The following is a 12,293-nucleotide window of genomic DNA, read 5'->3' on the forward strand; positions in this document are numbered from 1 at the left end:
GATTTGATTAAAATAACAGATAACCATATATGGTCATGTGAACTCATTAATATGCATAACCATTTTATCTTAAACACTGTCGCAGTTAGGAAGATAAATCCTGTGTCATTATGACAACAGTGAACAAGAGATTTGATTAAAATAACAGATAACCATATATGGTCATGTGAACTCATTAATATGCATAGCAGTCATATCTAAAACACTGTCGCAGTTAGGAAGATGAATCCTGTGTTATTATGACAACAGTGAACAAGAGATGTGATTAAAATAACAGATGACCATATATGGTCATGTGAACTCATTAATATGCATAACCATTATATCTTAAACACTGTTGCAGTTAGGAAGATGAATCCTGTGTTATTATGACAACAGTGAACAAGAGATTTGATTAAAATAACAGATGACCATATATGGTCATGTGAACTCATTAATATGCAAAGCAGTCATATCTAAAACACAGTCGCAGAGCAGGACATGTAACTCGTGTCATTATGAAGACATTGAATGAAAGATGTAACTGACATTAGAAATGGCTATATATGATTATGTAATCTCATTATTGTGCATAAGAACATGGCTTATTATATATCCTGAAAACCATATTTCGATAACCAAACCAGGTAAATACATGGTACCAACTTCATTTCGACCTCATGTTACTGATAATTCAAGCTACCTGATTGTCTAACATGTGACCACATTAATTATGAAACAGAATCTTATCAGCTTGGGCCCCGGTGACGCCGCTTGCGGCTTTAATTTTGTATTTATCTTTGCAGTGAAACGTCTTCGAGAACCTAAAATTGAAAGAAGACCCTGGAGAATTTGGTAAGGTTTCATTTTTACTTGGCTGGTAAACAGTTTTAATTTCACAAGAGATGATTTTTATTGAATATCTCTACTCAGGAAAAGTTAAATACACATGTAAATGTTGTCATAAACGCCATATTACAGGCATTTATGATGCATATACCTAGTAAATACACCGTATTACCCCGGGCACGCGCCCAGGGGCCTGAACATACAAAATCGGGGGAAAATGGGGGTGGGCGCTTACCCGAGAACCACCCCAAAAAATATTTTAAAAAGTTGTTTTTGTGATCGTATGATAAGGTCAAATAAAGGAATGCTTTCGTACACTTTGTACACGTACTTATTTCTTAATTTATGCGAGGTTTCAATAAACATGAGCACTCGGTCAAGAACTGTGAGAACACTAAGACACGGGGTCGAATTTCAAGAATAAAACTTGTTTTATGTTAGCGAATGAAGTTGTATTACTGTAGAATACTTTATTTTCACTTGGAATTTATTTTCGCTATTTTCGCTGAAGAGATGATTCCGTGAAAATAAAATCCAGCGAATATACTTTTTTTCCTATATTTCACATTGAACTCACCCAAAATCAGTGAAAATAAATTCCAAGCAAAAGGCCCAAAAAGCCTTTTCAGCGAAAATTAATTCCAGCGAAAATAAAGTATTTCACAGTACTCACTGAAATTGGCTACAAAGTATGGTAAGTATTGTAATCAATGCACGGTTACTTTTTTAGTAACCGTGATCAGTGCATGCAAGTCGAAACGGCCGGGAAAAACTACCGCTTGTAATCCAAGATGGCGATGACCTCATTAGTATAATTTTGTTCACGCACGTATTGATACATCGCATCGTAATTACTGAAGAATAGCAGACAGGGTTATGAAACAAATAAACCTTTTATTACTGATGTGAAATGTTTACAAACTATTGCGAATACATAAACATATCCAAATGGCGATACATAAAAAACAGACTGAAAATAAACTCTGGTCGACCTCATTAACATGATTTATTCACGCACCCACACACGTGACAAAATTACAAAAATAACGATGATGCAACAAGTTCCCATCGTCGGCATGCCTCATTATGGTTATCGTAATGGACTTGAGGTCGGCAAAATGTTTTTTCTTCAACGACAGAAAAATAATCCACATGACCGTAATGCCATAGCTGTGATGAAGGATGGAAAGAAAGTAGCAAGTTTACGACGTGATGTCTCAAACGTACTAGCTCCCGTTATGGATTCACAGTCAGCGAAATACTACGTTTTGAAACCAAGGCTAAGTGCTTCAAACCACTCACCAAGGTATGGATCGTTGCAATATTGGATTCATCGTAAATGAAGAGAAAGCAGAACGTGTGCGCCACATGCTGCGTGGTTCATCTTACGTCGTTAAGTTCCAATGAGTTTTTACGTAAAAACACAAATAAAGTGGCCCTTTTCAGGGCCACCACACATTCCAAAAAGAGAACTACCGTAACAAACACACTATTTAAATAAATCGAACACGTTCGTTTTTGACAAATAAAACTTTATTGTTGACCCCTTTCTTGGCTAAAGATGATGATTCCCTGGCATTTAACCGAGGATGTCCCCAACACGTAACTTTTGTGAAAACAGGGGGTGGGCACTTGCCCAGGGAGGGGCGCGTACCCAGGGTAATACGGTAGTAGTAGTCCTGTACTGTGTCATTATACTGACAAATGGAATGTTGTCAACTGATTTTGCTTGGAATAAATATAAGTTAATGACATTGCAATTACTCTCTCATTGTTGTCTCCAGGATTTTGGTAAAAGATGGTGGCTAATTTTCTTACAAATTAGCATGTAATTTTGTTAATTTGTTCATATTATTTGTACATTTGTTTCACTTTTCACAAAATTTATATGGCTGTGATTACTCTTAGTATTACCGGCATTATTGTAGTGGACAAGAAATAATTGTTATGTATTTTAGAATGAAAAATCAAAGCACAAATATTTTTTTACATCAGTATTATTAGCCTGCTGATATAAATATTAGATATGACGTCTGTACTGTAATACGGTCACTATTTTATTTTACCAGGATTATTAGAGCTAAACTACTACATTGACTGTTTGTTGTGCAAAAATAATGCCAAAATATACAATAGAGATTTCTCAGTTAATTATTAGTTAGTGATGTACTGACATGACATGACAGACTGCATGCAATGACACTTTTTGAGATCAAGTGTTTTTTTTAGTGTACTTGGGTCTGCAACAGTTTTTCAATTTCTATTAATTGTATTATTTCAAGCATGGTAGTCAATGAATGGACTGGTTGCTAAGCATGGTGGTGCATTTGTAATGTTAATTAAGAAAATATGTTGTATTTTTTTTAGGTTTTATGACACATCAAAACAAGCCTTGGGTGCATTAGTTATACATTTTGCCAATGTGTTCCTTGCTGATATATTCCATGGTGATCCATGTACATGGTAAGTGAAATAAGACAATGTGTTCCTTGCTGATATATTCCATGGTGATCCATGTACATGGTAAGTGAAATAAGACAATGTGTTCCTTGCTAATATATTCCATGGTGATCCATGTACATGGTAAGTGAAATAAGACAATGTATTCTCTGCTGATATATTCCATGGTGATCCATGTACATGGTAAGTGAAATAAGACAATGTGTTCCTTGCTGATATATTCCATGGTGATCCATGTACATGGTAAGTGAAATAAGACAATGTGTTCCTTGCTGATATATTCCATGGTGATCCATGTACATGGTAAGTGAAATAAGACAATGTGTTCCTTGCTGATATATTCCATGGTGATCCATGTACATGGTAAGTGAAATAAGACAATGTATTCTCTGCTGATATATTCCATGGTGATCCATGTACATGGTAAGTGAAATAAGACAGTATGTTTCTTGCTGATATATTCCTGATATGTGAAATAAGAAGTGTTCTTGAGTTCTTTGCTGATGTACTGTAAAATATAATGAAATAACTACACACTGTTTGAGTGAATTTGACTTAATATATGAATGAACAGAATCCTAATTTAGCTAAAATGCCAACAATCTCATTTGTGAGAATATACTTTATTTTAATTTAGTGACATCTCGAAATAGGGACTAGCTAAAACAATATGCTAGCTAGATAGATGTGTTTCACAGTATTCCATACATGTCACACGCAACGTAATATTACCGTAATTGGTATAGTACAGGTGTGATGGTTCAAATACCAAAATGGCAACAGTAACAGAAAGACTTCCCTGGCGGCGATGATAAAATACGAACACGGAGCCAACAGATGAGGTTTCAACTGCTACTGGTATTATTATACTCTGCAAACATCAAGTACCGGTACAATAACGCGGTAAAACTCCACTACTCCAATAACTAGATACTTAAACTCCAATACAATTCAACGAGATCTCCGATCTGATCTCAGTGCTGAACAACTCCCCTATATATACCCACGCTGTCTATAAAGTGGAGATTTGCAGTGTCAAATCTATTTTTGTAAATGCACTAAGCAACATGCCCCTCGATTTCAGTCACCTTTGACCTTTGTCCACCAGGGAGTTGTTCCTTTGGTCAACATTGTTCAGCCAATCAGTCTTTATTTTGCACTCGACACGTAGCGTCACTTCTTTTCTTAGATTTTCTTTGTTCCCCATTCATTCATAGTTTGCTACGCTTCGCTGGCTCTATTTCGCTATTACTCTATTCAGTCTGCGTCAATTTAAATCAAATCTTTTGTCTCCCGCTCGAGATCAATTTCTTTCATAATGCCTAGAAGAGGTCGTCCCAGCAAGAAATCAGCTACTTCACACATCGCACCGTACGTTCGGCCAGTAACGCGTTCAGCAACAAGAACTCCGGATCAATTAGCAACGGAACAAAGGAATAATACTGCAAGCGTTATTACTCAACTTCGCCCAAATGTGGACAGTTCTACTGCCCAGAATGTTCAAGCCTCGGCTCCCGGTGCGGCAGTTGTTACTAAGGATATGTTTGCTGAATTTCAGGCCCAAGTGCAGTCATCTATTTCTAATTTGACGCGAATGTTTCAACAACAGACTCAATCTACGGCACCCCAAAATACCGCGGTACGTAACCTATCGCCCGAAAATCCAGTAACGCATTACCACCATAATCACTCTCATGGAAATAATCCTATAGTTGAAAGCAACGCCACAAATGACATCGTTTCTGCCGATCACGCTTTAAATCACCCGCCACGCAACATCGGACAGGCTCCCGCAATAATTAATGAGGAGACGCACAGACAACAATGGCACGATAGCAGCCCCATCGACGCACATCCCACTGAGAACTTTTCATCTCACAGCAATGTGTTCGGATCTCGCGGAGTAGCGTCAGATCAACTACCTCGTATTGAACTGGTGTCGCCATCTATCCGCCGTGATATTTTGGCAGGTAAGGACATTAATCTTGCTTGTCTACTCGTTCCAGGCTACACTCAAACTGACGGTCACCGTCACATAGTCGTGGGCGATGAGGCTTATACTTTGAAACCGATTCAAGACAGCAGGCTAACTCGCGCTCTGACAATTCAAGAATTCATTCTTGCATTTTCGATTTATAAAAATGTAATCTGCGATGTTTATGCAGATCGCCGTATCGAACTTGACATTTACCAACGAGACATTATTGATATGTCTAGAGGTTTTAAAGGACTGGCGTTTTACGAATACCATCGTGCATTCTCGGCAAGGGCTGCTGCGCTGCTTTTGAACCACAATGTGAAAGTCGATTGGTCACGTCGAGACACTACTTTGTTCACCTCTATTTTCGCGGGGGATTCAGGCAAATACGTGTAATATTTGTAACAGCGTGACTCATACTACGGAGGCTTGTCGTCAGTTGTCTTCTACAGGCAAAAAACCAAACTTTAACGGCAACAATGCACAGCCTTCCCAAACTCATGACAGGAATGGAAGAAAGCGAGTTTCATATCAAGGAAAAGAGATTTGCAACAATTTTAATTCTTTGACTGGTTGTAAACGCAATAATTGTTCTTACGTACATGTGTGCCTCGTTTGCCATTCTCCCGACCACAATGCAACACACAGAACATGCCAGTCACTGAACAATCAAACTAAAGCCTGACTGCCTACATCTGTGTCTACACCTATAAATGTTGATATTCTTGCCCAAGAATTATTATCTCACCCAGATCAGTCTTTTGTGGAATACCTCATTAGTGGCTTAAAAGATGGTTTTGATACAGGAATCAGGGACCTACCAAAAACCTCATTTATATGTCCCAACCTTCTTTCTGCACGCAGTCAGCCTGAAGTGGTCTCTAAACATCTTGCATCAGAAGTCAAGAAAGGCTACCTAATGGGACCTTTTTCCACACCACCATTTGCGGTATATCGTTGTAGCCCTATTGGTGTCGTGAAAAATAAATACTCAAACAAACAACGATTAATTGTTGACCTTTCATCACCACGTGACAATATTGATACACCAAGCATCAATGATTTAATTGATAAAGATGATTTTTCATTGTCATATGTTAAAATCGACGATGCCATTTCTGCTATTCAAAGGAAAGGGAAAGGTGCATGGCTATGTAAAACCGATATTGTGGATGCATTCAAACTGATTCCTATCAACCCTTCACTTTGGCACCTTTATGGAATTTCTTGGAAAAAACATTTCTACTTTTTTGTTCGTCTTCCCTTTGGATCACGTTCTAGCCCCAAGATCTTCGACAACCTTTCTTCTGCTATATGCTGGATTGCGCATAACAACTATCACATTGACACTATCTTCCATCTCTTAGATGATTTCCTCACAGTTGATGCACCTACCTTTGACGCAGACCGCACCATGGCGGTCTTGACACTTATATTTCGTCGCCTAGGGGTCCCTTTAGCACCACACAAGACAGTCGGTCCATCAACAGTTCTTGAATATCTTGGTATCACTCTGGATACTGTTGAAATGCAAGCTCGCTTACCCGAGGATAAACTTGTTCGTATTCGCAAATTGCTCGATACTTTTCTCACTCGCAAAACCTGTACCAAGCGTGAACTTTTGAGTCTTCTTGGCCACCTTAATTTTGCTTGTCGAGTCATCATACCAGGATGTACTTTCATTTCTCGCCTAATCGAATTGTCAAAAGGGGTCAAAAAATTACACCACCATGTCACAATATCGTCTGAGAGTAAACAAGATATCTTGATGTGGCGCAGTTTCCTCTCTGAATGGAACGGGGTTTCCATGTTTCTTGAGGCCAATTTGACACCAGCAACAGGCTTGCAACTATATACGGACGCCAGTGGCATCGGTCATGGTGGTTTTTTCCGCGGCCTTTGGTTTCATGAACGCTGGTCCCCAGAGCTAACACTCGACGACCCCAAACTATCAATTGCATTCCAAGAACTCTACCCAATCGTCGTTGCCTCTATTTTGTGGGGCCACTACTGGTGTCGTAAACGAATTTTGTTCAATTGCGACAACATGGCAACAGTTCATATCATCAACAAGGGTCGATCAAAATCACCAGCCATCATGAAACTTATGCGACGCCTCGTTATCACTGCAGCTTCATTCGATTTTATGTTTCATGCAGAGCATATTCCAGGGAAAATTAATACGATTGCTGATTCTCTTTCTCGTTTCCAGGCCCAACGATTTCGAGAGGCAGCCCCAACAGCCAGTGCAACTCCATGCCAAATTCCCTCCGTGGTAATGTTCGGCTAAATCAAGCAGTGGCGGCTTGTCAACATGCATCACTCAGCACAAGGACTCTCGGAACATATTCTACTGGAGTACGTACATGGTTCCGATTCACTGCCATGTTTGGCATCCAGGGTCGGTCCTCTACACACCCACCAATTTCCGAGGACATTCTGATCTACTTTGTCGCTCACTGTGCGACATTTCTCCATCTCAAATTCATGACAATCAAAGTCTACCTGGCGGGAATCAGAAATCACTATATTGTGGGAGGCCTCCCAAACCCATTGACAACATCTCAAGGTCAACCATACCTCCGTCTCCAACACGTGCTTCGAGGGATTCACCGCCTGCAAGGTTCCACAACTCGGCCACGCTTGCCAATAACTGGAGATATCTTAAAGAGCTTATGCGCCCTACTTCGTAATGGCGTTTTCGGGCCTTATTTTGACCTGTTGCTCGAAACAGCTTTCCTGCTCGCCTTCTTTGGCTTTCTTCGCTGCAGCGAACTGACATGCAATGCAAGAACCTTCAATCCCAAACTTAACCTTTGCGTTGGTGACGTCAATTTTATCATGGTTGCAGGACAGGTTGATTGTGCATCAGTTCGTATAAAAACTTCAAAGACCGACCAGTTTCGACGAGGGTTCGAACTTCGTTTGTTCCCTACACACAACCAGTCATGTCCAGCATCTACACTTCATCAATTCTTCTCTGTTCGCAAAAGTATGAATGCTACACCTAATGACCCATTGTTCTTGCTGCCTGAAAGAACTCCGCTTAACCGTGATGTGTTTACGACTTCATTGCGCACTCTCCTCGCCAGACTGGGCCTGCAACCCCAGCTTTTTGCCGGCCATTCATTTCGCATCGGAGCAGCTACGACTGCAGCAAGTGTCCATCTGCCCGACCACCTCATTCAAACGCTTGGTAGATGGTCTAGTAATTGCTACCGTGTTTACATTCAAACACCTGAACAGCTTTTGAGACAGGCATTCCAAGCATTGTCAATCGTGTAACTCATCTATTTTCGGCCAAACACCTGTTTGGCTTTTGTGGCTCGCTTTTAAAAAACATTAACAATCACGATATGATTCAGTACATTGTTTTCATAACTTGCGTTGTGTATTCTTGTGTTTATTCACCTTGTGCCTGTTCTGCATTGGACCGCAGTCCATTCTCATCATCCACCTGGGCTGCACAGCTGCCTGGCACCCAGGACCCCAACTCCCCCAGGTCGCCATTTAGATGTCCCCTGGGCCGAGTGTTCCTCCTTTCCCACTTACATTTACAGCGTAGGTCGAGAGTACAGCGTATTCCTCCCTACAAACATTCCCTTCACCATGCTCTTAACTGGACCGCAGTCCATTCCCATTTTCCACCTGGTCTGCACAGCTGCCTGGCACCCAGGACCCCAACTCCCCCAGGTCGCCATTTACATGTCCCCTGGGCCGAGTGTTCCTTCCTCCTTTCCCACATACATTGACAGCGTAGGTCGAGAGCACAGTGTATTCCTCCCTACAAACATTCCCCTGTCACCATGTTCATGCTCTTAACTGGACCGCAGTCCATTCCCATCATCCACCTGGGTTGCACAGCTGCCTGGCACCCAGGACCCCAACTCCCCCAGGTCGCCATTTGCATGTCCCCTGGGCCGAGTGTTCCTTCCTACCTACTAATACTTACTTCATGGGGGTCTCTTCGGTCACTCTCATTCTTCATGCCCTTCGCTTGGGCTAAGGATTCCATCCTGCCCCCCATTAAAGGGCGCGGCGGCCATTTTCATGGCCACCCCCCAAATTTTCGGCTCTTGCAGGAAATCCTTGACCTTGTGTGACCCTGGTCCTGCGTGACCTTGGTACCCACCGACCGAAGGGGCCCCCTGCCCAGCCTTTTTACAGTCTTGTATTTTTATAGTTTTGTATTTTGTAGTTAGTGCAATTTTATTCAGTTTTCTGTTTGCAATAAAAATATGTGTTTTTTACTCTACTTTTGTTGTGGTGTGCATTTACAAAGTGGAGATTTGCAGTGTCAAATCTATTTTTGTAAATGCACTAAGCAACATGCCCCTCGATTTCAGTCACCTTTGACCTTTGTCCACCAGGGAGTTGTTCCTTTGGTCAACATTGTTCAGCCAATCAGTCTTTATTTTGCACTCGACACGTAGCGTCACTTCTTTTCTTAGATTTTCTTTGTTCCCCATTCATTCATAGTTTGCTACGCTTCGCTGGCTCTATTTCGCTATCCCACCACCTACCCCTTCATCCTACCTGTGTGGCTCCTTTTGTCGAGTGGCTGGGCTAAGGATTCCATCCTGCCCCCCATTAAAGGGCGCGGCGGCCATTTTCATGGCCACCCCCCAAATTTTCGGCTCTTGCAGGAAATCCTTGACCTTGTGTGACCCTGGTCCTGCGTGACCTTGGTACCCACCGACCGAAGGGGCCCCCTGCCCAGCCTTTTTACAGTCTTGTATTTTTATAGTTTTGTATTTTGTAGTTAGTGCAATTTTATTCAGTTTTCTGTTTGCAATAAAAATATGTGTTTTTTACTCTACTTTTGTTGTGGTGTGCATTTACAAATAGACCATTACATCAGCATACATAATGAGTTTGGAATTTACTATAAATTTCTAGAATGTTCCATTACCTTCTATTGCCTCCTACAGTGTTCTATTACCTATCTAAAAAATCTAGAATATTCCACCCAGACACAGTACGTTTCTAGAACATTCTCAGTGACACGGAAGTGGTAAATAAGTCGTATGCGACAATACATATCCATGATAATGTGTTCTATGTTGATATTACTATTGAATTAAATAAGACAATTGTTTATTAAATATATCCAAGGGCATACAAATGCACTGGTAATTATCCGTAACAATTTTGATCAAAATTATACATACATGATACCTTTAGTGTCAGCTTTATCTCAGTGATTACAACATGGTAATATTATTCTGTATTTTGTCTGTACAGGTACATCATCAACTTTTTACTGGATTCCACTGTAGGTCTTTTTTTTATTTATGCTGGTTTAACAATCACCCAGGTTATTGTGAGAAGTCAACATTGCTATTCATTGAGATTTGGTGAATATGGTGAACCACCTTCTTGTAATGCCTGGATTGGGCAATGTGGACTCTATATTCTTGTGGTCATCATAGAAAAAGTACTTATTACATTATTAGTGCAGTTTAAATTCTGGGATGAGGTGAGTGTTTATATTGTTAAAATAATATCTTTGTACATGTACTAGAGGCACATTGCTAATATAGTTTAGTACAATGTATATATGTTCAAAGCTTTCATTTTTGTTTTACCAGAATGTACACACTAAACCATAGTATTTCAACAATCATACAAAATGTACAGTTCTAATATATCAGCTTTTCACAAATATATGCATACTGTACTAGACAGACTTTAATAACGCCCATGCTCGACCAAGCGCCCAACCCCTAATTTTCTATTTCTGGAGTCCAGTTCAAATTAGCGCTGTCCCTCCCAAAATACTCCAAAAAGACAATCAAGTAATGGAACCTGGTCATTGGACATCATTTTACTTTTTTCAAATAATTACAACATTCATAGTGTCTGTCTTGAAATGATTATGAACTGGTAAACTACCATTCGACAATGACCTGTTGACATCTGTCAAAGGTGAACTAAGTCTTCTACACTGAGTTTACTTTTTGAATCATAACGTTTTTGGCCAAAATCAGTGCCAACAGATTGTACTTCATCATTAGTAATTCATTTCCGCATTGCATTAAAAAGAATGCATTGCCAATATTCAGGAATTCCCAGAAAATTGCTTATGACACAGCATTCTGATTGGTTATTACATGTATTAGATTGAGCTATTAGACGTTGTTGCAGGGTGGAAATTGCTTGCATTGAGAGTTTGCATATGATTAAAAACATTTGACCACGAAGTTAAGGATAATTTTAACATCATAAATTCTGATAACACGTACAAAATATTGTAATAAAATGTGTACGACATTGTAAAAATGTAGAAATTTTAGCTTTATGTGGAAAAATCAATCACGATGCAACTCAAATTATAAAACAATGTTTTATTTCCTCCAAAGATGTAAACAGCCACAAGTTGAATGAAAATTGTCATTTTGATAATTTTTTGAGAGGGAGGGGGTGCCCAACTAAGTGTCCACCCTTTAGGGAGCCAAGTACTCTGGGTGCAAAGTTGTTTGAGTATGGTAGATAGAATGTTCTAGGTTTATGTAAAGAACAGATTACTTTATTACCCAGTGTTAATCATTTTATTTTGTCTTGTGTTTTGTCATTGTTGTCTTGTGCTTCAACTCTTAATAAAGAGGCATCTCCAGTTAAGCCTAATCTCACAACAGATTACTTTCTGGATTAAAATTACAATGGATAAAAAAAGATAGACTTACATTGTAAACAACATAAACAATAGTGTCCCATGATTCTTTGGTGCAATCCCAGGGTTTAGAAGGTTCCCCTCTAAAGCATTGTGTAATAGACCTTAAAGGTGTATACAATTTTAAGGTTTCTCTGTTTATTTTCAGGTGCGACAGTTTATACTATCTCCTATTCGTGATCCTCGGTTAGAGGTGGCCATTGTTATGTTAATTATTCCATTTGTCGTCAATGTAAGTACTGAATTGTGAAATACAATACAATATGCATATTATCTATTAGTTTTCCTGCAATATTCATTGTACAAATGCTAAACGAAAACCCCAATTTTTGTTGCTGCAGCTTGAATTCTTTC

The 12,293-nt window shown here is 39.7% G+C and overlaps 1 protein-coding gene across 1 annotated transcript in view; it reads left to right on the forward strand.

The window, feature by feature from the left end:
• Positions 1 to 12,293, forward strand: part of LOC100371786 (store-operated calcium entry regulator STIMATE-like) — a 33,471-nt gene that overhangs the window by 17,367 nt on the left and 3,811 nt on the right. The window contains exons 2-5 of the mRNA XM_078012562.2: positions 786 to 834; positions 3,196 to 3,291; positions 10,511 to 10,745; positions 12,088 to 12,171. Of these exons, the coding sequence (XP_077868688.1) occupies positions 786 to 834; positions 3,196 to 3,291; positions 10,511 to 10,745; positions 12,088 to 12,171 (464 nt within the window). The remainder of the gene's footprint in view (positions 1 to 785; positions 835 to 3,195; positions 3,292 to 10,510; positions 10,746 to 12,087; positions 12,172 to 12,293) is intronic.

This window comes from Saccoglossus kowalevskii, chromosome 3, assembly GCF_978046115.1.
Source record: "Saccoglossus kowalevskii chromosome 3, keSacKowa6.1, whole genome shotgun sequence".
Classification (NCBI taxonomy): domain Eukaryota; kingdom Metazoa; phylum Hemichordata; class Enteropneusta; family Harrimaniidae; genus Saccoglossus; species Saccoglossus kowalevskii.